General features: G+C 42.2%; 1 protein-coding gene across 1 annotated transcript; it reads left to right on the top strand.

Annotated features, from left to right (window-relative positions):
* The first annotated feature begins 2111 nt into the window (after positions 1 to 2111).
* F7 (coagulation factor VII) lies at positions 2112 to 22921 on the top strand. The gene is made up of 8 exons (XM_053455245.1): positions 2112 to 2246; positions 5251 to 5414; positions 10192 to 10216; positions 10315 to 10428; positions 11736 to 11876; positions 12602 to 12702; positions 20300 to 20420; positions 22147 to 22921. Exons 1-8 carry the CDS (start codon positions 2162 to 2164, stop codon positions 22746 to 22748), a joined length of 1353 nt encoding a protein of 450 aa, XP_053311220.1. The 5' UTR covers positions 2112 to 2161; the 3' UTR covers positions 22749 to 22921.
* Positions 22922 to 23957: the final 1036 nt, after the last annotated feature.

Genomic DNA, 23957 nt, shown 5'->3' with positions numbered 1-23957 from the left:
GAGAGCTGTACTTTCAACCTGGGGAATGTATTATGCATTGTGAAGGGCCAACGCTGGCCCGGTGTAAGCTGGCCCGGTGTAAGCTGGCCCGGTGTTATGCATAGTTAAGTCAGTGAGGAGACGCTAAAGAAACCTTTTTGGTTTCGTTAGACAGGGCCAGTCAATCTCTTCCACAGCAGAAGCTCACTGGGGTTGGATCTCCATAATGTATAGTGAAGTTGTTAAGTCCACACTGGAGCTTTCCTACAAACTCTGCTGCTCGCTTCAATGAATAAATCCCTATGATGGTATGGGAAGTACTAAAACCTTCAGAGACCAGCATTGACAATTCGCAGAACTGGGACATTGGGCAAACACCTTTAGCTACATATTTTTTTGTTTTTCAGTATACAAATATTTTTCACTGTTTTGAAGACTGTAAAATAAAATTAAGCATTTCAGGACCTTGTGACAATCGGTTGCCCCCCTTTTGACCATTGCTAGATACTATACGATCCTTGTATACGATAGCAATTTGCACACGTTTTTGGCATCTCTACATTGTAAGTTATTTGTAAATATTTTGTAAAATATTTGCTCTTAAATATATTGTGAAAAACACCTTGTTAAAATTAAAAATATCCATTATATGTCTGTTCTGCTAGATCTGTGTTTTTTCCAAGAACTTGTCTCATCTTGTAGTTTTTTTTTTTCTTTCTATTGCGTTGTAAATTTCAGTACAGAATGTATATATTATGTAATGAAGGATTGATGGTTACATCTCGCCAGCTCCTGCCGAATCTCCTTAAAATGTATTCTATATAAAACCAATCTAAATCCCATTTATATACCATGTTATATTATTGAGAAACTGAAACAATGGCTTAGTGGTGCGGGTCACTGGTGGCTCTGACGTGTGATATGAATGTAGGATGAATTGGATAATGGGTGATTGAGTAAGTGACTGTTTTGGGGCTCTCAGATGCATTGGATTGTTATTATTATGCATTGCTTTATATATTTTGTGAATTGGGTTATTAAGGTTACACAACAAAGACCGTTGTTAAAAATGTGAAGTGGAGCCCTTTACTTGGAGAAAATAAGGAATCATAAATTGAGATGGGGTTTAACATTATGATGCCTGCTGTGATTAATCGCAAAGTGACAAGGAACACCATCAATTGATGCAATAGACGTAAGGTAAAATAAAAAAAGGATTATTAAATGGATAGTCGTCTGCCCCAAAAAAGCATCAGCAGTGAGTACTTGATGGTAGATAAATGAAACAGCCTCCCATTAGAGGTAGTAGAGGATAATACAGTAAAGGATTTTAAACATGCATGGGCTAGGCACAAAGCGATTCTGAATCTGACAAGATCAAGGGCTGATTAGGATCTGGGTCTAATATCAGGTAAAATGGGCACATAAAAGCACCACCCTTCCTACTGCCAGGGGTTCCAAGCTGTTTGTTGGAAGATATTCACCCCCCAAGCATTTACTGTACATAGTCTCCTGAAAGCAAATCCCAGCCTCTCTTACTGGCATCTCCTCCAAGTTTAGTTAATCAATGATCTTCCTTCTGCATCAAAGTCTCACTTGTTCAAAAAATAGATTGTGAAAAAGAGTAGAGGAAATGGCCTCAATTCCTGAATAAAAGAATATAGTGAGGTTACATCAGCTGTCAACCATTATATTGTTGATATATCAGCTAATTTCATTTAAATTCCTGCATCACTCTTTTCTACCATGATGTAAGAACACAGAATGTTTGGATGTGAGTGTAACACACACACACACACACACACACACACACACACTGCTAAAACAGCAAGCCAAAGTAGAATACAGATTTATGAATGAAAATATGTAAACACACAATAATACCATCTAAAATGGCTAAAACATTGGGTAGGAGGGTTCAAAGGGTATTCTTGCCCTGGGGTACCATTCAGTCTCTTAGATGATGGGGGGGGTTGATGGCAATGGCTGCTGTCTTGCAATAGGGTTTCTACTTCTGCTCGATGAGATGTGGCTCATCAATAGAACAATGTGAACACATCCTACTTCTAATGGTTGTGTCAATCTTGTGCAATGCTAGCTAGGCCCTCCCCCCATCCCAAATGTTTAAACAAAGAACTTTGGACAGGCTGACAATATGTTTAGTGTTTTGCAATAGGAATACATGTCCTCCACTATGGACCTGGGACAGCTTAAATCCCTGTGCTTCTGCCTGATCATTCTCTACGTGCCTCTCCAAACGGTTTCAGGTACGTCATGAAAGCTGCGCGTTTAATAGTAACATATATAATGCGTCCCTATCTTATTTCTTTTCATCTTATCTTTAGAGAAGGGAGGGCAGTTGCTGATACCGTAGCTGCTCGGTGCCTTCGGGTCAGCATTACATAACCTCGATGGACTTCTTTAACGTTTCAATTTTTCACCGTAACATTATAGCGTCTATAAATCTAGTTGGTTGTATGTTTATTATTATTATTATTATTATTATTTAAAAGATTGCAGTACTTTCGGAATTATCTACGTATGCTACATTTAAACATTGGGAATAAATTCCTCCCCTATCAGAAGTTGCAATTTAAACAGAAGACCCAATGTCCTGGTCACATAAGGGCAGAACAAACCGCTCCAACTTTTTACCAAATTTGTAGAATTACAAAAGCAGAAGGATTGTAGTGAATTGTGTGCACACCGTGTACCGGCCCTTTGAAAAAGTGCCACAAAGCTAGAAATTGTTGGGATTATAAATGTGCTATTTAACAGAAAAGAAACCCATTGACGGCAGAGAAGACCCATTCAGCCCATCTTGTCTGCCCATTTTCCTTATGTAAAAACTCAGGATCGCTTCATATCTGTCCCATGCAGGCTTAAATTACCTCACAAAACCAGCAAAATTCGGGGCGCATGTGTACATAGAAAAAAGAAATAATCTGATAGTGTAATATTGTCAAAAACAATAAGATATGTAGAAGGTGTAAAATGCACTCACAAACAGTGCCAGCACAACAGGCTCGTCTGAGGTATGAAGACTGTTCTTTATTCTTTAAAATCTCTAAGAGCATAAAATAAAGAAAACAACCATATGGTGCAGTATCTTCCTTAATAGTATGTGCGCAAGTTAAAAAAGCACTTACAGGATGGTTGAATTCAAGTCGCTATTCAAAATAAATGTCCATTGAAGTGGATCAGGAACATGCAGTATTCACAGTATTAGCAGCTACCACTTCTGCTGGGAGGCTGTTCCATTTATTTGCCACCTTCTCAGTAAAGTAGGGGGAATTATCCTTTTTTTTATTAAAAAGAAATTCAGAAATTGGATCAGAATTGTCAGATTTCGTCATGAAAAACCCTCCAAGGTATACTAGGCCCTGACCGGCTGTCACATCAGGCAAATGCTGGCTAGTGATAGATGTTCAGAAGCGTTTACTTTGAAGTTTAGGAATTCTAGAGCAGTGACGCTACATTTTAGGGGCACTTAAATGAAGTTCTAGAGATATGCAATAGTCCTCATGTGTCTTATGGTCTTATGAAAAATGAATAGAATTCCTATAAATTAAATTAATTTTTTTTTCTAAGACTCTTCTATTGGCATAACTTTGAAATTCCTTTACTTCTCTGCCTGAGGAGTGTATGTGGCAAGAGATAATAAGTTCATTTTGTTGAATGTGGCTCTCTAGTCTAGATGTCCTCTAGATCGTAATATTGCGAGCAGGACCCTCTTTACCCAATGTATTCTTAAACATAATAATAATGGAGTGTAGCAATCAAACTAAACACATCCCCTGGGTCATCACACTGGAAAATGTAACCTTAGGGGTTAAAAGTACCATTGTATTGACCCCTAAAGTGCAAGGCGGTTTATACTTAACAAGCATTTTCATACGTGATTTCCTTCTTTCCGAATTTTGTTTTCAAAACTAATTATAGATTGGGTTTTTCAAGTCAAGTTGGGCTTTCTGTACAAACCATATTCACACATATAACAAAATACTTATTTAAAGAAACTGAATAAACAGGCACATTTTTACAGTGCTATCCATTGTAAATTATATACAGCTAACCTGGGTGCAGGGGTGTCAGGGACACAGCGGGGTCACGTAATGCAATGTTACATGATCCTATGGTTCAATGTGAGGCTGCTCACAAATCAAGAGAAAGCTGCAGGTGAGGTAAGGGGGTGAGTAAGTGAGTAAGGAAGCATACGGTATATATGTGACTATCTATTTTAGAGTGAGATTGTATTTAGAAGTGTTTGTGTATAAGTATGAATGTGTATGTGTGAGCATGGATGTGCATGCATAAGTGGGTGTGAGAGGGAGTATGTGTTAACATGAGTAAAGTCTATGTTAGTGTGAGGGTGTAAGTGTGTGTTACTGAGTATGTGTGTGCATGTGTGCTAGTGTGTGAGTCTATGCAAATGTGAAATTGTGTGTAAAAATGGGTGCCAGTTCTCTGTTCTCTATACACAGTTAATGCTTGTAACAGCCAGTCACTGGCAGGAAAACGTTTCTGTTAAAATCAATAAAATCAAGCCATGTGTTTGGCCGAGTGCGCCTTCTGCCAGCCAAGTTGCTGGTGGTAGGAGGTTTATGTTTCAAATATTTATAGAAAACTGCCCTTTGTTTACCAGTATTTTGCTTTCTAAGTTTAAAGAGAACAAATACAAAGGGGGAATCTAATTAATTCATCAATGCATTTGCAACTAATGTTTATTAAAAAGGATCACAGCTGCAGTGTGGTGGGCTAATCATTTACTCCGGTGACAATATAGAATAGCAACAATGGAGCTAGGTAACTGGTGTGGGCTGGTGCTAATACTTTTCTTGGCTTGGCTTGGCTTATCATGAGGGGAAAAGAGCTAGCCACATCCAAGCTGTTTGGGTCTCCATACATGTCCCAAAAGATTCATTAATATTTGATGGGCCCAAAGGGTAATCTAACCATGTCTATGCAGTTTGAGTGATCATAAGACCATTTGATTAATGTAACACAATAACAGAATCAAACCTGTGAACTTCCCAACGTAGGCTACATGGAGCTCTCCCTCCAAGGGAGTGGGATGATGTGGAGACAGGACTAGCCTAAAATGGCCTTAATTAGCAGGGTATATGGGGGTAAGCTACCCTGTCCAGACAAAGAGGAAGTGCTTCAACTGGAAGTTGATCACAAGTATTGTAATATTCAGATGTCAATCAGATGATCTTTGTTTTTTTCTGCTTTAAGCCAAGCATTGATTAATCCAGTGCCACTTTAAAGTTTTTTTACAGGCTAAAGAAGCAGCCACTATTTTGAAAACCCGAACAAAGAGAGCCAATTCTTGGTTTGAAGAGCTAAAGCCGGGATCCTTGGAGCGAGAATGTATAGAAGAGACCTGTTCATATGAGGAAGCCAAAGAAATCTTTAAGGATGATCGTCGTACTGTATGTAAACACCAACTCTGTTTTGAGTATTTCTTCTATACTGACTTGCGAAATTAGAAATGTTTTTCTGAAGTTGATCTCTTATTAGTGCCAATGGACCTGTTTGTTAATTACATAAAGGTTATTCCCACTCTTGAACCCTGTGGTCTGCAGAGCAACATCAGAAGTCTCTTAGAAAAATAGAACTTGACGGCAGATAAGAACCATTCAGCCCATATAGTCTGCCTATTTTCCTGATGTAAGGGGTTAGAACTTAATCAGCCCTTAGTCTTGTCTTATACTCTTGTGTTTGGTCCTTACTCAGTGCAGTACATGTTGCACATTCATTTATATGTGTATATACGCCAATCAGCGATAACATTATGGCCACTGACAGGACACATAAAACTTAAACTCCAGTAAATATCCAGCCTGGTCTATTTTTTCAACACAGAGTGACTTAGATGTCAAACTAAACATGATAAAATAGTGAATTATCCTCATGTATCCAAGTGTTAACCTTAGTAAATACAGGATGCTTAAATTGGATGGGCATAATTGCATGATTTTACTATTACCATGACGTAAAGTCATGATTTTATTAAAGACACGGAGGCGAGTATTGCTTTACTCTTTCTTTACTGGAACAAATAGCAGCAAGAAAATTTAACAGAAAAAATAAGAACAGTACATGGCCCCAACAGCCAATCATCACACAGTATACAGTATAACACAGGTCTCCTCCCGGAAATCCTCCTCTTTCTTTGATAGGCGAACTGGGTCAGAACCACAATACGAAACATCCGCCGTAAGAGAGGACCAAAAACCGGAACATCCGTAGAACAAAGTGGGAACGAAGAACTCTCACAAGTAGGTCAAGCTGTAGGGGCATAAGAAAAAACAAGAATCTACAGGTTAATTCCAGTGTCCATAAATGGATAGCAGGACATCCAATAACACATAAATGGCATAAACCATAGTTGAAGAAGAACAAAGGAAATACATGACCAGACAGCCTCGAGTAAAAACGAGATAAAATCAGCAATAAATAAGCAATAAAGAAGGCATAAATAACATTACCAGCATACAAACCATAACAATCGGGCGGGAGCGAGTCCCACGTAGCGGAAAAAGGGTGGGAAGCAATACTCGCCTCCGTGTCTTTAATAAAATCATGACTTTACGTCATGGTAATAGTAAAATCATGCAATTTTATAACAAGACACGGAGGCTCCTATTGCAAGTTCAAAGCTGAGCAACAATAGGAGCAAACATGTGTGACGAAGGTCGAAAATAAAACTCCTTAAAAGTAGACGGCCTGGACCAGTCCGCCGCCTTCATTAAATCCTCTAGGCGGCCACCAAGACTGATGACTTTCGTGGCCACCGCACATCTAGAGGAATGAGCCCCAAACACAGAGGTGTCCACTCCAGCCAGACCCAGGACTCTCTTCAACCATCGGGCCAAGGTCGTAGAGGAAACTGGAGCGAAAGGAGCCTTGAAGGAAATAAAAAGGTTGGGAGAAGAGCCCGAACGCAATGGAGCTGTGCGAAGTTCATATTCCTTAAGACAGGCAACAGGACACAATGAAGGAGAAGATGGAAACGCCGGGTAAGAAACAGACTTGATAGAGGTCTTAGTACGCCTGGAAATATTAAAAGTAACCCCCGAAGGGTCAAAAGAGCGACTGTCAATATCCAAGGCACGAACATCCGCTACCCTCTTACAGGAAATTAGACATAGCAGGGTAAGTAATTTAGCCGACAAGTCCTTCAGAGAAAGGTCCTCATTCCGCGGCCAAGAAGCTAAAAAGGAAAGGACACAAGAAACATCCCACGTAGTCGAATACCGAGGGCGGGGAGGCCTGCTAAGCCTGGCGCCCTTCATCAATCGACAAACCAGCGGATGTTGTCCTACCGGACCACCATTGAAGCCATCATGAGACGCTGAAATCGCCGACCGGTAGACGTTGATGGTACGGTAAGCCCTGCCTTCATCAAAGAGAGACGAAAGAAACTGAAGAACCGCATTCAGAGGTGCAGAAGAGGGATCCAAGTCCCTAGCCAAGCACCAACCAGACCAAACTCGCCAAGCTGATCCATACGCCTTCCTGGTTCCTGGGGCCCATGACTCTGCCAAGAGTCGCGAAGTCGTGTCCGAAAGACCGTGGAATGACCAAGGTCCCCGGAAAGCAGCCACGCCACCAGGCGTAGCGACCCGTCCAGAATCAAAGGATGAGAATGACCCTCCGGACTCAGCAGAAGAAGAGGTGAGTGGGGTAACAACCTGGGAGGATCGACCGACAACTCCAACAGTGGAGGAAACCATGGCTGAGACCTCCAAAGCGGGGTGATGAGCACCAGACGAACACCCTGGCGTCGAATCTGCAGTAAGGTACGTGGTATCATGGAAAACGGGGGAAACGCATATTGGGTGCCCCCGGCCCAATCCTGTGCGAACGCATCCACCGCCAACGCTTCTGGATCGGGTCTCCAGCTGAAATAACGTGGAAGCTGCGTGTTGAGTCTGGACGCGAACAGGTCCGTACAAAAAGGACCCCAGATTGAAGCGATAGAACGGAACACCTCTGGATCCAATCTCCAATCGCTGGAGTCCCGTAGATATCGAGAAAACCAATCGGCCACCGAGTTGTGCAAACCAGGTAGGTACTCCGCTTGGACCACAATGTTCCTGCTGAGGCAGAAGTCCCAGAAGTGTCGAGCCAGATCTGCCAGGGACTTGGAGTGGGTTCCGCCGAAATGATTGACGTACCGCACTGCCGAAACATTGTCCATCCGGAGTCTGATGCAGATGTTGGCATGATCCTTGGAGAAACTGCGGACTGCGAAGGACCCGGCCAGTAACTCCAGAGAGTTGATATGAAGACCGGCTTCTTCCGGAGACCACCTGCCTCCCGTAGTGAGACCTTCGCAATGAGCACCCCAACCGTGAAGGCTGGCATCCGAATCGATGGTGAAATCCGGACGAGGCCCGACAATGGCCTTGCCATTCCACGCTTCCAGATTCCGTATCCACCATCGCAACTCGACCTTCGAATCCGCGTCCAGAGAAACCAGGTCTGCATAGGAGGCTCCTTCGCGAAGATGAGCGATTTTCAAACGTTGGAGAGCCCGATAGTGGAGCGGAGCCGGAAAGATCGCTTGGATCGAAGATGTGAGCAAACCCACAATCCTGGCTAGGAAACGAAGCGAGATGGCCGGGCGCCGTAGAGCACGAGTCAGTTCCTTGCGAATAGACCGAATCTTGGAAGTCGGGAGACTGAGCATCTCTAGATCTGCGTCCACCATGAATCCCAGAAACTCCATCCTGTGGGAAGGTGTCATACAGGATTTCTCCTCGTTTATGAGGAAACCTAGTTCCGAAAGGAAGGAAATTGACAAGTGGAGATGAGATAGTAGAGTATGACGATCCTGAGCCATGATCAGGATGTCGTCCAAATAAATGATGAGTCTCACCCCTTGCGTGCGAAGCCACGATACCACAGGACGAAGCAACTTGGTGAAACACCAAGGAGCCGACGAGAGCCCAAACGGAAGACATGTAAAGCGCCATTTCCGCGCTTTCCAGTAAAATTGAAGGAGATCTCTCGACCGCTCCGCCATGGGGACCGTGAGGTAGGCATCCTGCAGATCCAATTTCACCATCCAATCGTTCCGTAGCAACAAATCGCGAAGGAGATGAATCCCCTCCATCTTGAAATGCCTGTAACGAACCAACAGGTTTAATGATCTTAAATTGATTACCGGACGGAACCCGCCGCCCTTCTTTTGGACAAGAAATATGTTGCTGACATAACCTGGACTTTCGTCGGAGGCCACCTCTATAGCGCCTTTGTTCCTCAGAGAGGTCAATTCGGCGTCTACGAGCAGTTGATCCTGCTGGGAAAACACAATAGGAGAGGGAAGTATCCGCTGATGCGGGTAAGAGGTCAGTTCTATCGTGTAACCTCGGACACAATTTAGAACCCACGTATCTGCCGTAAGCTCCTTCCAAGATTGGAAAAAATGACGGAGACGACCGCCCACCTGAAGAGGGAAAAAAGGGATGGTTAGTCGTGTACTCACCATAGGGACGTCGATGACCTCTTCCGGAACCCCTGGATCGCCACGGTCTGGCTCGGGAAGGGAAGAACGGTGAGGGTTGTTTGAACTCCCGACGAGGAGGGAGTTGTGTGAAGGCGCCTCTGGAAGTTCTGGAAGAACTGAATGCATTACGGCCGGCCAGACGGCCCCTGAATCTGCCGGCCCTGGAGGAAACCCGAGATAAGTAAAATAAGTTGGAATAATAACCCGAAACGGGGGAAGAACACCTAAAATAATTGCAACCGAATGGAAACCAAGGAAATAACGAGCATAAAAAATGAATAAATACGATAAAATAAATACGATAAATCAAAACCAAGACCAGGAAACAAGCAGAAAATATATATAACCAAATAAAAACGGTATACAGAGCAATTGTAGAGCAAATACACTGGATGATACTTATCTGATCCAGTGAGCAGCAAAGAAAGAGGAGGATTTCCGGGAGGAGACCTGTGTTATACTGTATACTGTGTGATGATTGGCTGTTGGGGCCATGTACTGTTCTTATTTTTTCTGTTAAATTTTCTTGCTGCTATTTGTTCCAGTAAAGAAAGAGTAAAGCAATAGGAGCCTCCGTGTCTTGTTATAAAATCGTAGGATTAAATAATAATAATATAATAATAATAATGTCTAATACATCGCCTTTGTAAAATTCAAAACAAATAACACTTTTTAATTTCTGTTTTCCCCAGAAAGAATTTTGGAAGACTTACACAGGTATGCTTTATTGTACATGCATGTTGAAGTAAAATAAACAGAAAAGGCACATTTAAAATGGTGTGTGGGGACAAACCTAATCTGAGGCATGTTTGCAGATGAGGACCAATGCCTGTCCAACCCTTGTAAAAATGGAGGGACCTGCTTTGATCAGTTCCAGTCATACGTGTGCAGCTGCCCCATACCTTATGAAGGCCGAAACTGCGAGCAAAGTGAGTAAAACAGGAAAAGGTTATTATACATTGTAGGGACTTGTCTATACTCTATACTTTTATATGCCTATAATAGGCTTCATATGGAAAGCAGCGGCATATCTGTAAACATCAGGTATAATACGCACCTGTGTATAATACACACAGGCATAACTTTACAAAACTTTTTGTAGGAAAAAAAAATGAAGTACTTGTGTAAATGAACCCATAACTCCAGCTTCACAGGTTATTTCTACGATTGCAAACATACACCCGTTTACATATACTCACACTCACATACACTGACACTTATACATGTAGAAACTACATCCCTTGAGGAGCCATGGTCCACAGCATTGGTGCAGGTCTCTTCTCCTGCAGCCTTTGGTCCTTTACACGCTGCCTGGGAAATGACATCATGACTCTTGAAAAAGGAGCTCATTGTGCTTATTATACCCAATATTTTACAGTATGAACTTCTTGGATACTTCTTGGATACAAATAGAAACATGCCACACTACTATTCTGTCTTTAACACCAGAATTTATATCACTTGTTTTTCCATACCTTTCAAGTGCAGTCCAGACTAACAGACTGACAGCATTAATAATACCAGGAAATTGTTTTAATCTAAATTGTGTAAATAAAATAAACTATCCATCTTATAAATGCTATAAAATATTGGTAAATCCCCTCCCTCTAGCAGTACATCTAACTATACCCCTTAAAACATAATTGTCCCTCTTCGGACAACTTTTGGTGTCATGGTCGGTATATGGGTTTATTCCCTAAACTCATCCCCCAATGAAGTGGATAAGGAATAAGATAATGCATTTATTGCCTAAACCTGCAATATCAGTAGGGGGCATTGTATCCATATTATAACTGTGAAAGAAAATGGTACAGAATTTACAAAGTGTTTCCAGTAAAAAGGAACTTTGATGATTACCATTAAAATACAGAATTTCTGAGACAGTTTATATGAACATGGCTTGCCCAGCATGTTTTTAGCAGAATACCACATTACCAATTACATTATATACATACAGCATATCTATCCCATTTATCAAATTGGTACATTGCTTGCATAATGCCATGTCACATATTTTTACTCAAGTATTGACAAGATTAGCATTGAAACATGGAAACATAGAATTTGAAGGCAGACAAGAAGGACTTGGCCCATCTAGTCTGCCCATGTTTCCTGACGTAGGGATTCCAACCCCAAGCAGTGCTTGATCTGGTTCAATAGTTAGGATAGCTTTAAGACTATCATATATATAATCTGTCCAGTAAGTAGTTTTCATTAATGTATGTATGGTTTCCAGGTACAAATGATTTGCTGAGATGCATGTATGACAATGGAGAATGTGAACATTTCTGCAATGACACCCCATCTACAATCCGGACATGCTCATGTGCAGAAGGTTACGTTTTAGGAGAAGATGGATTATCATGCATACCTACTGGTAAGTTTTCCCAACTAACTAGTTTCACAAAGTTTGAACATGCTAGGGTCGGCTAAAACACATTTTGTATGAATGTGCATTGTTTTATTGTGCAAAACTGGATTTTAGCAGATAGTAAATAAACTTTTAAACAACACACGCTAAAGCCAAGGTCTTTTTAATTTTGTACTTTGCGCAAAAATATTTCCGACTTTAAATAAAATGTTACTTTAAATAAAACCTTAACTAACCCAGTCTAAAGAGTAAGATAAAGAATCATGGACAACGAGGTAGATAACACCTGCATAACTGCCTTTATATCCTACTACTCCTGAAAATCCATCATGTAAATCCCCAAATGCTACCACATAATAACTAATTTTCCCCATTCACTAAATGGCCCAATCTACTCATGTGAACAAGGTTGTATGAGACTTATGTTTCACTGCTCAACAATGTGCCTTCTTCAGGGCTCCCCCATGCATTCTGCAGACTCCTTCCTTGAAATAGGGACTGCTCACCTATTGTATGTATTAAAGAGTGTCAGAATTAAAATATTACCGGTAATCATTTTCCCCCTAGAAATGTTTAACACGTAAATCAAGATTGTTAATTGCAGCTACAGAGAGACTATCTCATCTAATAATTAAGTAACTGTAAATGCAACCATTCTGTTGCTATCTATTATGTAATATTTTATGATTTAAACATAAGTGTTTCTTTAAGTGCATTCTTTTTTCCAATAGTGCTATATCCATGTGGGAAAATTCCAATATTAAAGAATAAGAGGAAATTTGGTCGAATTGTGGGAGGTGAACATTGTCCTAAAGGGGAATGTCCTTGGCAGGTAAGCAACCCCAAGACTTGGTGAGGATTCTGTGAATTCTAAGAATTCAGTTAATCTAACCCACATTTCATAAATTTCTTGTTCTAACATAATGCTTAGTGACACTAAATCAATGAATCCTCTGTTTTATTTTAAATTCATTATTTAAGATTTTTAGGATTTCTTTATTAATTGAATAAGAATATATAATAGTGGTAAAGTTTGAAGTTTGACTACCAAAGAGTTTAGTTAAAACCTGCATTATGTGCTTTTGAGTTTATTCACAATAAAAAACTTACAGGTTCTAGCAAATTTGTCCTACAAGAAGAGTTGAGGTGGCCCTTCATAGTACATGGTGAAATAAGTGAGTGTTGTTGAAAGTTACTCCACTGGAGGAACTATGCATTATATAGGGTCAGCTCAGCCTTTGTGGCATGTATATTGAAATTCCACAATTGCAGCAAATTTTAGCACTACTTTGGTAGTTAGACCTCAATTTAGAGAATAAACCCAGTTTGTGTTTACAATTTACAAGGAAGCAATAAAATAATAATTTATATGAAATGGTTTCAGTCGTAAAAACAGGACTGGGAAGAAAGCAGTTGAGTTAACGTTGATTATTTATCAAAATTTAATCCCTACAAGCCACCGTTTTTTTATTAAAAAATAAGTATCTAAATTATAAAGTAGCATTACAAAAATAAACTTCATTGCAGGGGTCTCCAACATTTCCTTTGATTATATATGTATATATATGACACAGATTGCACACACACAAGCCCCAAACAGTTTATAAATGCCTCTGTGCCATTTTTCCCCAATACAGCTTGTCAGTGCCACTAGCCAGATTATCTGTGCCTCCAAACAGCATACCTGTGTCATATTTCCCCCAAACAGCCTGCCTGTGCCATCTTTGCCCCCAAACAGCCTGCCCGCATCAATTACCTGCAGGCATGGTGTGTCTCCCTTTCTCTGTTCTTTGTGCAGACTGACCCAGCACAACGGAAGTGAAAGGAATTTCACTTCCTGCATGCTGGATCAGTCAGACACAGCGTGCAGCAGGACTGGCACCTTCTGGCTTGAAAAACAAGTAAAACCAAGTGGCCCCATCGACCCGTTGCACTCTTAACATATGCACTGGAACAAATATGTACACACACCTACACAAACTTACACACTCAAGCTAACAAACATAAACATGCTTACACATACTTACACTGACATACACTTACTCATACTCACTAACACACACTAACACTCTCATGCTAACACTCTCTTACACTACATACACATTCATACACTTACACAAGTACACAAATGCATTTATGATTTACACATTCAAATCCACACTTACACATCAACGCTAACACATAAACACTTACACATTCACGCTCACACATACAAATGTCTACTGAAGTACACATACACACTCATGCTCACTTACACATACACATTAATATAAACACACTCACAAAGACTGTATAAGTACCAGAGAGAAAGCTGCAGGCCCTTTGACATGCAGGGTGAGCTGCAAGTGGAGGACAAGTAGTCGCCCGGGTCCAGTGGCGTTGGCAGGGGGGGCCAGAGGGGGCCATGGCCCCCCAACATCATACTGTGCCCCCCGGTGTGCCCCCCAATTGAAACGCCGGCTTTTTTTTTAATAGACCCGGAGGAGAGAAAGAGAGGCGCCGAGCGGTCGCTGAGGATTAAGTTCTCAGCAACCGTTCGGCGCCTCTCACTCTTCTCCGCGACCGCGAGGCCTCTGCCTTGGTCGCAGTGCCGGCATTTCAAGCCGAGCGCCGGTATATGTCGTCATATCCGGCGCCCGGCAGTGAAGCCGCGCACACTGCAGAACCAGGGATACAGAGACCTCGCGATCTCACCGCTGGACAAGCCCAAGGTAAGTGAACTTCAAAGGGGGGTAGAAAGTTAGGAGGGGGTTAGAGAGTCAGAAGAGGTAGATAGGAAGTGAGTAGGGGTAGATAGGTATAGATTGGGAGGGAGAGGGGATAGATTGGTAGGGAGAGGGGGTAGATGGGATAGATATGATAGATAGGGAGGGAGATGGGGTAGATGGGATAGATTGGGAGGGAGAGGGGGTAGATGGGATAGATAGGGAGGGAGAGGGGGTAGATGGGATAGATTGGGAGGGAGAGGGGGTAGATAGGTATAGATTGGGAGGGAGAGGGGGTACATAGGATAGATTGGGAGGGAGAGTAGGTATATAGGGAGGCAGAGGTGGTAGATAGGGAGGCAAAGGTGGTAGATAGGGAGGCAGAGGGGGTAGATAGGATAGATTGGGAGGGAGAGGGGTAGATAGGATAGATTAGGAGGGAGAGGTGTTTATGGGACAAACTTGGCGTACGTTCAGCTGTTTGGGGACAAAGTTGACACAATATGTAATTTGGGTGCTGGTCGGGTTTTATGTGGGCAGTGTGGACACCAGGGTTGGCTTTGGGGTGTCTGACCAGTGATCTATGCCTGTAATTTAGGGTGTTTTATCTAGGGCTGCAACTAACGATTATTTTCATAATCGATTAGTTGGCCGATTATTTTGTCGATTAATCGATTAATCGGATAAAAAAAATGAATGTAAATTTTTCATTTATTTAAAATAATTTAATAAACAAATGATGTTAAATACAAACAGCAGAATAAAAAAAAACTTTGATAAAATGCATTTATTGTCTTTATTTCCCAACCAGCCCCCCCAATTTATGCACATTTGAGCCCAGACATGCCACGCTGCCTCCCACATATGCCATGCTGCCTCCCACATATACCACTCCACGCTGCCTCCCAGACATGCCACGCTGCCTCCCACACATACCACTCCACGCTGCCTCCCAGACATGCCACGCTGCCTCCCACATATACCACTCCACGCTGCCTCCCACATATACCACTCCACGCTGCCTCCCACATATACCACTCCACGCTGCCTCCCACATATACCAATCCTCGCTGCCTCCCACATATGCCACTCCACGCTGCCTCCCACATATACCACTCCATGCTGCCTCCCACATATACCACTCCACGCTGCCTCCCACATATACCACTCCACGCTGCCTCCCAGACATGCCACGCTGCCTCCCACATATGCCACTCCAGGCTGCCTCCCACATATACCATTCCACGCTGCCTCCCACATATACCATTCCACGCTGCCTCCCACATATACCACTCCACGCTGCCTCCCACATATACCACTCCATGCTGCCTCCCACATATACCACTCCACGCTGCCTCCCGCATATACCACTCCACGCTGCCTCCCACATATGCCACGCCACGCTGCCTCCCACATATGTCACGCCACGCTGCCTCCCACATATACCACTCCACCCCCACATATGCCACTGTGCCTGATACGCCTTATACCCCCTGATACACCACTCCATCCTCCCCAGACATGCCACGCTGCCCTCCCCACATATCCCACTCCACTCTACCCCCAGATATGCCACTGTGGCCCCAGACATACCTTATACACCCTGATACACCACTCCGTCCTCCCCAGACATGCCACACTGCCCTCCCCACATATGCCTTATATAATGTATATGCCTTATACCCCCAGATATGTCACTCCGTCCTCCCCAGATATGCCTTATACCCCCCAGATATCTCATAGTCCCCTCATAGAGTCAAAGACCCGTTCACAGCACACTGACACCATACTATTATAAATAAGTACTGGGTTAATCTTCACTGCCCCCAGGATTTAGATTCCCTTTAGTCTGCCCCCCTTTATCTCTAACTGCACCTTAAGTTAACTTTATTAAATTAACCCTCAGTCCTCATCATTAAATTAACCATAAACACCCCATTAACCATAACTACCCCTAAATTAACTCTAAATACCCCATCAAAACAACTACCCTAAATTAACCCTAAACACCCCATTAACCATAACTGCCCCTAAATTAACCCTAAACACCCCATTAACCACAGCATCCCCTAAATTAACCCTAAAGACCCTGTCAACCACAACAGCCCCTAAATTAACCCTAAACACCCCATTAACCACAACTGCCTCAAATTAACCCCAAACACCCCATTAACCACAGCTGCTCCTAAATTAACCCTAAACACCCCATTAACCATAGCTGCCCCTAAATTAACCCTAAACACCCTATTAACCATAATTGCCCCTAAACACCCCATTGACCATAGCTGTCCCTAAATTAACCCTAAACACCCCATTAACCATATCTGCCCCTAAATTAACCCCCACCTCCCCTAACTTTCAGTAGCCCAAATATTAATTTTATACTTACAGTTAGATGAGTGTCACAGCCATGTGGTTCTGGCCTTCTGGGAGAAGGAAGGGGGCGGGGCCAGTTGTCACAGTGATTACAGGGAGGGACTGGTAAGTAGGAGCTGCTGCTGTGAGTCAGACTAAACGGATTATACAATGAGGGGTATTTTCTGAGCGTTTGCTCTGAAAAAACCCTCATTTTATAATCGATAATCGATTCAACTAATCGATAATGAAATTCGTTGGCAACGAATTTCATTATCGATTATTATCGATTTTATCGATTAGTTGTTGCAGCCCTAGTTTTATCTATACCTTTAATGCACAGTTTATATGTAATTTCCAATTGATATATACCTGCAAAGCTGGGTTTTGTGTCATTCTGTTCATCTGTATCGGCTATATTTCCATATATTATTTATGTTTACCTGCAAATATAGGATTTGTATGTCTTATTCAGTTGATCAATACCTGGAGTGCTGTTTCCATGTGTTGTTTATTTGATCTATACCTTCAGTGCTGAGTGTACATGTGATTTCCAGTTGATCTATACCTGCAATGCTGTGTTTGTGTGTTCTGTTGGTTTATACCTGCAATGCTATGTTTCCATACATTATTTATGTATACCTGCAAATACAAGTTGTTTTTTGATATATCTCATTTAGTTGCATGTGCTGTTTCCATGTGTTGTTTATTTGATCCATACCTGAACTACAGGGTGTAAGTAAAAGAGCGGTATGGTTTAGTGAATGAGGGGATAAAGGGACTCTGGGGATGATTACAGGGGAGAGGACCTCTCAATGTCACGGTGCAGGACTGACTCTCACAGTCTTTCCCTGATCTGCAGTCAGTGTGGGAAATATTTCTTTTTTTTGTTGTGGTAGTGGAGGGAGTGATTGCATGCAAGGAAGCGTTGAGCGGGGCCCAAGGAAATGCTTGGATAGGGTCCAAATTTTTCACTATAAAATATATTGGCAGCAGGGGCAAATATTTATATATGTTTTGGCAGCAGGGGCTAATATTTATATATTGGCAACAGGGTCTAATATTAATATATATATATTGGCTGCAGGGGCTAATATTAATATATATAGGAAGCGGGGACTAATACTATATATATCGGCAGCAGGGTCTAATATTAATATATATCGGCAGCAGGGTCCAATATTAATATATACCAGCAGCAGGGGCTAATATTAATATATATCGGCAGCAGGGGCTAATATATATTGGCAGCAGGAGCTAATATTAACATATATATTGGCAGCAGGAGCTAATATTAACATATATTGGCAGCAGGGTCTAGTATTTATATTCATATTGGCAGCAGGGTCTAGTATTTATATACCGTATTGGCTCGAATATAGGCCGCACTTTTTTCCCCCACTTTAAGTTTTTAAAGTGGGGGTGCGGCCTATATTCGGGGTCTAGCGCCCGACGCCCGGGACATGCAGTCCCGGGCGCCGGGCAGGCAGCGGGGTTAAGATACAGATCCCCCGCAGCGGTGCAGGGGACCTGCATCCTTCTCCCCGATACGCTCAGACAGCCTCCCCTGCCAGCACTTCCCACGGGGGGGGGGTGCCGGCACGGGAGGTTATCTAAGCGTTTTACCTCTGCCCACCCCCGACTTACCGGAGCAGACTCCCGGGTGTCTTGCGGGGCCGGCGGGAGACATTTACGCAATACGCAAATGCAACTTCCGGTAACGGTACCGGAAGTTGCATACGCGTATTGCGTAGATGTCCCTCGCCGGCCCTGAAGACACCCGGGAGTCTGCTCCGGTAAGTCGAGGAGGGGGGGCAGAGGAGGACAGCGGCAGCGTATCGCGGGGAGGGAGGACAGCGGCAGCGTATCGCGGGGAGGGAGGGCAGCGTATCGCGGGGAGGGAGGGCAGCGGATCTCGGGGAGGGAGGGCAGCGGATCTCGGGGAGGGAGGGCAGCGGATCTCGGGGAGGGAGCGCAGCGTATCGCGGGGAGGGAGGACAGCGGCAGCGTATCGCGGGGAGGGAGGACAGCGGCAGCGTATCGCGGGGAGGGAGGACAGCGGCAGCGTATCTCGGGGAGGGAGGACAGCGGCAGCGTATCTCGGGGAGGGAGGACAGCGGCAGCATATCTCGGGGGGGGGTAGAGTGGCAGCATATCTCGGGGAGGGAGGACAGTGGCAGCATATCTCGGGGGGGAGGACAGTGGCAGCATGTTTTTTTTTGGTGCTTTTTTAAAGAAAAAAAACTTTTTCTTTAAAAAAGCACCAAACTTTTAGGGTGCGGCCTATATACGGGGGCGGCCTATATCCGAGCCAATACGGTATATATCGGCAGCAGGGGTTAATATTAATATATATATTGGCTGCAGGGGCTAATTATATATATTGGCTGCAGGGACTAATATATATTGGCAGTAGGGGCTAATATTAATATATAATGGTAGCAGGGTCAAATATTTATATATATCGGCAGCAGGGTATAATTTTTATGTATATCAGCAGCAGGGTATAATATAAGTATATATCCGCAGCAGGGGCTAATATCAACAAATATCCCCAGCAGGGGTTAATATTAATATATATCAGAAGCAGGGTGTAATATTTCTATATATCGGCAGCAGGGTCTAATATTTATATATATTGTCAGCAGGGGCTAACTTCAAAGAGATAAGTGCATATTATGTAGTTAAAAATGCACGTCTAACGTGTGTGTGTATATATATATATATATATATATATATATATATATATATATGTATATATAGTGTATATGTACCGTTTTATAATTGGCCCCCCTACTTTGGTCCCTGGCCCCCAATGTGCCCCCCCTAAATATGAAAGCTGGAGACGCCACTGCCCGGGTCCACTAGAGTGGTAGGCCTGGTGGCTTTTGCAACTTCTGTGATGATGGCTATTAGACCCCCTGACACGGCAAGCTATCCCCTTTAAAGGGGAACTCCCATTGAAAAATAAATGTTTTCTTTGAGGATTTACTGTTTATGGCTAGTTAAGTCCTGCTTATCCAATGAAATCCTTTACTCCAAAGGCTTTCATTATTCATACTATCCCTTTGGATTAGACATTTTATTGTTTTCCAAAAGCCATTAAGAAATCAGAGTGTTTGAAAAGTGGAACAGTTAGACTGGAACAGTTAGAACATGTGTAAATGGCTAATATGCAGGTATCTGAAAATGTTATGGGAAAATTCTTAAAAACAGAAGATGCAATATTATGTTTTTGAAAATACTAGTTATAAAACATCGTGAGAACACCTGTTTAATCATTGCACATAGTAATTTCAAAATGCAAATTCATTGTGTCGTTAGTTGCAGCCCTAATAGTGTTATATTTTTGTTAAAATTTACTTTTAGGCTGCACTCTTTCACGGAAAAACATTCATCTGTGGCGGAACGTTAGTAGCACCAAACTGGATTGTCACTGCAGCTCATTGTGTAAAATCAGCTATCATGAAAAAACTAATTGTTGTCCTTGGTGAGTATGTACCAGTATATTTCTTAGGTTGAAAAAATATACACAAATAATAACTGTGCTTTGGCTACATTTAGCTGAAATTGCAGAATAAAACTATTTTACCAATGGTTATAACACTGATACATCATATGATCATATGACTGATACATAGTAAATATTGTAAATAAGGTGAAAAAAAACCTTCCTACTCTTGATCCAAAAGAAGGGAAAAAACTCTAATTAAGCTACTTCAAATTCTGCCATCAAGGGGAAATATTCTTCTTGACTTCAAAAGGCAAACAGATTTCTCCTCGGATCAAGAAGCTCTAAAATATTAATTCTATTTATAGCCCTGTATGTCTTGCCTTTCTAGAAAAATATCCAGACCCATTTTGAAGGCATCTAATGTATTTGATAACACCACCTCCCATGGCAGTGAATTCCATACCTTTATTGTCCTTACTGTAAAGAATCCCTTCTTTTGTCGTCTATGACGTCCAGTCTCAGAGGGTGACCTCTTGTTCTTTGTATATTTCATAGATAGAATAGATTGATTGTACATTGATAGATGGACACCTGCGTTTTATTATCATTATTATTATTATTATCATTATTATCTTTTTATTCATACAGAACCAACAATTTAGAGATGGGGAGGTAAAATGGGTCTGTAACTCAGAAACTACTGTATCCCCCACCCCACTAGAGTTGGGTATTTGCGTGTGTGATCTCCAAATCACTAGAAGCTGATTATGTCTATGTCCAATGTTGTTACTAAAAGGACTAACATTCAGCCTTATTTAACTGGATTAGTATTCTTTGTGTTACTGCATACCACCCTAGTGTCTCTTTTTAGGAATGTTTGCTGGATATGAGAGTGTCACAGTGTTCTCCAGCTCAGTGGTGAATACAGGCCTAAGCCAACAAGGTCTAGAGAGCAGCTCCTGGTAGGCAGCACCCACATAACCAAGGGTATATTGCTCTCCATGCTCCATGCACTGGTTGGGAGATGAGAGCTCACTTGTCACCTGCCTTTAAACACTATGGAGCACTGTGCCTAGTGGGCATAGCCTTTATAGTGAATTTACTGTACCCATGTGCACATCAAAGTGGGCGTTGGTAGCTCTTGGGTATCATTTGAATGAAATGTAAGGAAGTATTACTTTACCAAGAGGGTGGTAGCTAAATGGAACAGCCTCCCATCAGACATGGTAGTGAGAAAATTTAAACTTGCATTGGATATGCATAAAGTTATCCTGTATCTAAGACAAAACCAAGGAGTAATTAAGGACTGAGCAAAAATGGTCAGATAGATGGGCCGAAAGGTTTTTATCTACTGTCCAAATCTATGTTTCTATGTTCTGGTAGGGGACAGCTAGGGCATTGCCTTGGGTTAGGAACAGGACGGGCCCTACCAAGATACATCCCTGCTCCAGCTGTAAAAGGCAGAATAATTTGTGTGTAGAGACTAAAAAAATGGATTAAATTTGTGCAAATAAAGTACATTAAATATACTGACCTCTAGACTCAAGTCTACCCACAAGTGCCCCTATTTGGAAAGTTGAAAGTTATATAGGTGATAATCAACAACTTGGTGTGCCCACGCCTACTCAAATGTATAACATATCTCAATAAAATAAATGTATAGTGACACTTTCATTTTATACTGGCTCCCATCCTCTGGTGTATACTTATCATATAGTTATCTTCTACAAATACGATTTTGTGTTTTGTTTTGTTTTTTAAGGTGAACACAAACTGAGCGAAGCTGAAGGTACAGAACAAGAGAGGAACATATCTCAAATCATAGTACATGAAAACTATATTGGGAAAAGCTCAAATTATGACAATGATATAGCTCTACTTAAAATGGATCATCCAGTTAATTATACAGACTATGTGGTTTCATTATGTTTGCCTGAAAGACGGTTTGCTGTACAAGAGCTGATGTCCATCAGGTATTCAACAGTCACTGGATGGGGTCGCCTGTTAGAGGGTGGGGTAACCCCTGACATATTGCACAAAGTGCAGCTGCCCAGAGTGAAGACACAAGATTGTATCCAGCAGACTAATATAAATATTACAAGAAACATGTTTTGTGCAGGCTTCACCGATGGTTCCAAGGATGCGTGTAAAGGTGACAGTGGAGGGCCGCACGCCACAAAGTATAAGGATACATTTTTCCTCACTGGTATTGTCAGCTGGGGACTAGGATGTGCAAGCAAGGACAAATATGGTGTTTACACCAGAGTGTCCATGTATATTGACTGGTTACAGGATCATATGAATGAAACAAGTTATTCAGAACCAAGAACTACCATACAATCATTGAATTCCAATAGAAAATAATTTTCTTATAACCCCAAAGTCATTATTATCCCAATGAAAAAAGTGTACATTAAAAATAAATGTATACTCATATTGAGTCTTTGCTATAATGAAATATGGATCAACCAAGTATTTAAATGTGCTTTCAACCATATGGTGATCCGTTAACCAAGTTTAATAAAAGGCTAAACTTCTTTCTGTGGAACGTGTTGTGTTTCTGTTACACACAGGAGCTTGCATGTGCAAACAGTCATCTGCGTCAGATGAGGAAAAAGCCGACAATCAGCAACTCTCACAAAAAAATGGAGTTGGGGTTAGTGTAGGTGCTGTTTACCATGGTAATATATATATATATATATATACATACATAGTGAAGGTCATATTACCTGTGGGTGCAAATAACGAACACGTCAGGATCATGTACAGGGCCAGAGCAAAGCGGCCCTCAAACATTACCAGGACATGTTACACACTAGATCTGACATAAATAGAGAAACATAACGGGTGGGACACAACTTATAAAAGAAACGGAAGCTGAAACAAAGAGCAGGGCTAGAATCAAAGAATCAGAAGATCAGGACAGAGCATAAGGAAATCCAGGAATGGATTGTAGCAAAACAGGGAAAAACCAGAGATATGCAGCTCCGCACCCTGGATGGGGCATGACACTCCCCCAGAACAGATCCAGATGGCCTGGAAAGTTCTAAAATACGCCTATGCCAATAGTTTATAGATAGATAGACATTTAGAAACTTAATATACTTATATACTTAGTTATTGTACATTAGGGTAACCAGACAAATTATGTCTGGGCAGGACTGGCCCATCAAGAAACTGGGAAGTTTCCCGGCCGGCCTGTCTGTAGTCTGGCAGACCAACATTCAGAGCGGCCGTCGTGTGGCCACAAGGTTCAAAGCGGCCGTAAGAATGCCTCCGCCAGCCACCTACTAAATTTTGGAGGGGTCGGCATGCACACACCGTGCCGCCCAGTAGCAGTGTGTCAGTGAGGCTATTTGTCCCACCCCTTTCAAGATGTGAGGATTGTTACGTAGGAGGAGAACAGGAAAAATAAGCAAACGTGTAAGTATTCCAAAAAATTAGGAACCCACAGTCAAGGGAGGTGGAGGAAGAATTGCCTAGGGACATCATTAAAAATTAAATAATACAAAAGGGGGTTGGCTGGGTTATGGCATTACAAAATAAATATAAATGGGGTGGTTGGCTGGCTGG

This window comes from Spea bombifrons, chromosome 2 (assembly GCF_027358695.1).
Source record: "Spea bombifrons isolate aSpeBom1 chromosome 2, aSpeBom1.2.pri, whole genome shotgun sequence".
NCBI classification, from domain to species: domain Eukaryota; kingdom Metazoa; phylum Chordata; class Amphibia; order Anura; family Pelobatidae; genus Spea; species Spea bombifrons.
Note: the sequence above shows the minus strand (reverse complement) of the source record. Positions and strands in the feature narration are given on the sequence as shown.

Bases quoted from the DNA above. Each gene is read 5' to 3' on its own strand.
- F7 (XM_053455245.1), top strand. From the start codon at position 2,162: ATGTCCTCCACTATGGACCTGGGACAGCTTAAATCCCTGTGCTTCTGC. The intron at 10,429-11,735 runs GTGAGTAAAACA...TATGGTTTCCAG, and splicing joins AGGCCGAAACTGCGAGCAAA to GTACAAATGATTTGCTGAGA. The intron at 11,877-12,601 runs GTAAGTTTTCCC...TTTTTCCAATAG, and splicing joins ATTATCATGCATACCTACTG to TGCTATATCCATGTGGGAAA.